Below are 3,684 nucleotides of genomic sequence, written 5' to 3'. Positions count from 1 at the left end.
GAGCTAACTAAATCCCCGTGCAGGAAAATGTAGAAAAGCAAGAGGAGCTCCCACACTCCGCCAGAGTCTCGGTAACTTGTGGAAATCAGGAGCGGAGGAATCTTTCAAATGGAGGGCTAAGCTTGACTCAGAGACTGAATTCGAAAGTAACTCCAAAGAAAATTTTCAGCTACCGATAACCAAGAAGAGAGATCTTTTGGAAGCAAGATCAACAATGCAACAAGACAGATGAATTTAGTGCTCTAGTTTTCTCTTATTTTGAAGTCAGCAACTACAACCTTGAGGATGATAACACCAACAGAACAGAGCAACGACCAGTATTGTTTTACCGTGTAAAAGACCTGATAGATTGCATATCTTAGAGAGGGTTTAATCCCATGGTATTATGTTACGAGTAACAATCCTAATCTTATTTCTCCCAATTCGACATAGTTTAGTTAGAAATGAAAAAGGATGGAAATAAGTGGGGTGGAGATAACTGCGTAGTTCTGCTGGTTGGTCTTTTTTAAACTACAAGAGCAAATTTTTTTTATATCAAATCTCTTTAAACATCTGCGAGCTAGATAATGGAGGTAAAATTCTTGCACTTACGTTGTAGTTCTCAAATATCTATGTCAACTTTCGATAATCAACACACATCTTAGTATTTACAACAGTTGGAAGAAATGCATACACATAATTCCGAATGCAAGTAAAGATAGAAACCAAGAGACATGACAGGCATTTGTTTTAACCAAGAAGTGAAGGCTCAACTTAATTAGGATCTGTCAATTACTCAAGAAGGAACTCCCTGCTACCTTTCATTTATTCTATAGTGTCTCGTCATCATGATACAAGTATAAACCCAGACCAAACCGTGCACAGGCTCTGCAAAAAGCTAACTCCTCAGCTGCAGCAACTGGATCCTCCATGTTATCACTGGCAGGAACAGTTCCAGACGATTCTCGATGTGCCTGTTTTAGTGAGCAGGTAGAGTACATTTATAAGTCCGTTTAATTTTAAGTTTAAAAAGTAGAGCTCTATAAGTTCATGAGGTCGAGACAGAGAGAAAATCATGACAAAAGAACGTAATAGACATTCATCCAGTTTCTTAGTGTATGCTTCCTTAATTTATGCTGCATTGTTGCTCAAACTTCATATAGCCTAACCAAATTGCAGGGTTGGTAATGCTGTAAAAAGGAACATTGCGATCTCCCTAGTTTTTCCATTTTTCTGGGAAGACAACTGAAATATTAGAGAACAAAATTCAGCACGACAAGGATTGAGCCCAATCCAATGAGGCTGTCATCAGTTGACTTTACAAATTTATTTAGCAGGCAGTATGGCTGTGATTTATATATGTCGAACAATTTGAATAATGGCCCTGCAGAGCCTTATGCCCCCTGGCCCTAACTCTATGTTATTGCCACCTTTAGCCCACTGGATGCTTTAATCCATTGAAAGGAATAACTCATGTTTAAGTTATACACATGGATCATAAAAACATATGATAAACAACATGCTGTGGGTGGAACCATAAACACACTTCACGGCACTTAAAGTAACCAAAAAAGTGACCTACACCTTCAAATCATACTTCAAAATTATGGAAACCGCAGTATCAAAATGAAAACAAGTTGACAAAAAGAGACATAGATTCGTACAAGCAAATAATCCTAGAACTATACAGAAAAGAGCAGAGGAAGGTTAGGCATACCTCTCCATCAGATCCGCGTACTGTGACACGATATACCACTGTCACATTTCCATTTTCTGAGAATAAAACATCACGTATTTCTCCACACCAACCTGATATATATATATAAGATTAAGACGCTTATCAACAGAATAACAATTGTACAACAAGCTGGTAACGCAAAAAGCCCACAGAACACAGAATATCAATGCCAATATACTTGACTGTATTATTAGTTAATTTAATGAACAATCCTTGCAATAACTATTCCAACAACTCTTCAAATGTCAAATCCTTTTAACCCAACTCAGCACAGCAACTCATTACCCATAAATCAAAGAAATAAAATAATTGGATCCAAGCTACATGTATCAAACGGGTACTATCTTGGTATTAAACACATTTGTCACGGTATTCAACTCTCAAAATATGACCTTAAGGACCAAACTCGACACCATTGTTTAGATAAAATGAAAACTAGTTGTTCCGATGTCGCGCAGGATTTGTAATTTCAAAATTCTATAAACATGGTAGGTAGGTAGGCAGGTAATATCCAGGAGGAGGAGGAGTTTACCTGGTGCGTAGAAGCTCAACATACGATTAGCATGGAACCTAAAAAGGAAACAACAATCCAATTTGGTAAATACATACAAATTTTGTAACTAAATTTTTCATGTGTTAAAAGATTCAGATCTGATGTAATAAAAGGAAATTGAGAAGGATAAGAATTATAAACCAAGGAATGATGCAATTGGAATCAGGTTTGATGATCTTGTCAGGAACTTTCTTGTTGAGGTCTCTTAAGATCTCAGCTAATGGTCTTGTAATACATGATGATGTTGATGATTTGTCTAATGGTACTACATAGTTTGAATTTGGTACTGCTTCTGCTGCTGTTGTTATTCCTTTATTTTTATTCTTCTTTAGAAACAAACAAGAATCTGAAATTGAATATGTAAATAATAATGATGATACTGATTTTAATGGAACTCCTAATACTACTGAGGCTGCTGAAGATTTTGATAGAAAGGTTGCTGTGTTTTGCAAGTCCATGATCTGATTATTGATCATCTTCTGAAAACAGATAGAGAGGGAGAAGTGAAATTGAGAGTTGGTAGAGAAAAATATGAACAGACTTTTACTCCAATGTTTATTGTTTTGTTTGGCTGCTCACCTAGATTAGTTGGACTTTGAAAATACTACCAACCTCTCAAATGCTTATGTTGATATGACCGCCAGGATAAATTGTACATTAAAGCTAAAACAAGCCAAACTTGGAACCCAAAAGATTACTTAGATAGTCATGGAGTTACTGTCTCAGTTGAATCCTACCTCAGCCGACTTGGAGTGCGAGAAACTTATAACGACTTGTTTCTTGTTTGGTTTCTCTAATCCAATTGTTCTTGTTTGGTTTCTCTAATCCAATTAACCAAAAGAAATTTGTAACAATCAATCAGAAACCCTATAAAGTTCTTGGTCTTGTATTCATTGATGAAGATATGCCTCAAGCGTCTAATTATGACTTAGGAAAAAAAACTTTTTCTTGCAATTTGCCCGAAGATTACATTATGTTATCTTTGTCATCTGTCGATTCATTTCGTTCTGGTAACTCAGAAACTCACCGGGTCTTGGAATCGGCGCGAGTCTTTGAACCAGAACTGTTAACTGATTCTGATTTACTCCAACATATTCCTAATCCAGTTCGATCTAGATTAGAATCGATTTCACCTGTTCTAGGGAGAAGATTTTCTTTCTCACCTTATGAGAATGATAGGGATTCTTTTGAATCCCAAATTTATATCTCATCTGCATCTCCACTGCATCGTTTTTTAATTCTGCCTATGCCTTCAATTGATCATGAGTGTATTGCATTAGCTTTTAAAACTCCAATTTCACAGCCAAAATCTTAATTCCTGATTTTCCTTCATCTTCTTCTTTGGATAATCTTTGTAACATCTCTTCAAAGGATGACAAGATTTTTTCGATTGATCAATATGGTTCTAATTTGC

The 3,684-nt window shown here is 36.2% G+C and overlaps 1 protein-coding gene across 1 annotated transcript; it reads right to left on the bottom strand.

Moving 5' to 3' along the window:
• Window positions 1-564: 564 nt before the first annotated feature.
• Window positions 565-2,984, bottom strand: LOC113281285 (DNA repair RAD52-like protein 2, chloroplastic). The gene is made up of 4 exons (XM_026529995.1): window positions 2,412-2,984; window positions 2,250-2,287; window positions 1,697-1,788; window positions 565-953 (listed from the first exon to the last, which is right to left on the bottom strand). Exons 1-4 carry the CDS (start codon window positions 2,744-2,746, stop codon window positions 810-812), a joined length of 609 nt encoding a protein of 202 aa, XP_026385780.1. The 5' UTR covers window positions 2,747-2,984; the 3' UTR covers window positions 565-809.
• Window positions 2,985-3,684: the final 700 nt, after the last annotated feature.

This window comes from Papaver somniferum, chromosome 5, assembly GCF_003573695.1.
Source record: "Papaver somniferum cultivar HN1 chromosome 5, ASM357369v1, whole genome shotgun sequence".
In the NCBI taxonomy this organism is placed as follows: Eukaryota; Viridiplantae; Streptophyta; class Magnoliopsida; order Ranunculales; family Papaveraceae; genus Papaver; species Papaver somniferum.
Note: the sequence above shows the minus strand (reverse complement) of the source record. Positions and strands in the feature narration are given on the sequence as shown.

Bases quoted from the DNA above. Each gene is read 5' to 3' on its own strand.
- LOC113281285 (XM_026529995.1), bottom strand. From the start codon at position 2,746: ATGATCAATAATCAGATCATGGACTTGCAAAACACAGCAACCTTTCTA. The intron at 1,789-2,249 runs GTAAACTCCTCC...TATATATATCAG, and splicing joins GTTGAGCTTCTACGCACCAG to GTTGGTGTGGAGAAATACGT. The intron at 954-1,696 runs GTATGCCTAACC...TCACTAAAACAG, and splicing joins TACGCGGATCTGATGGAGAG to GCACATCGAGAATCGTCTGG.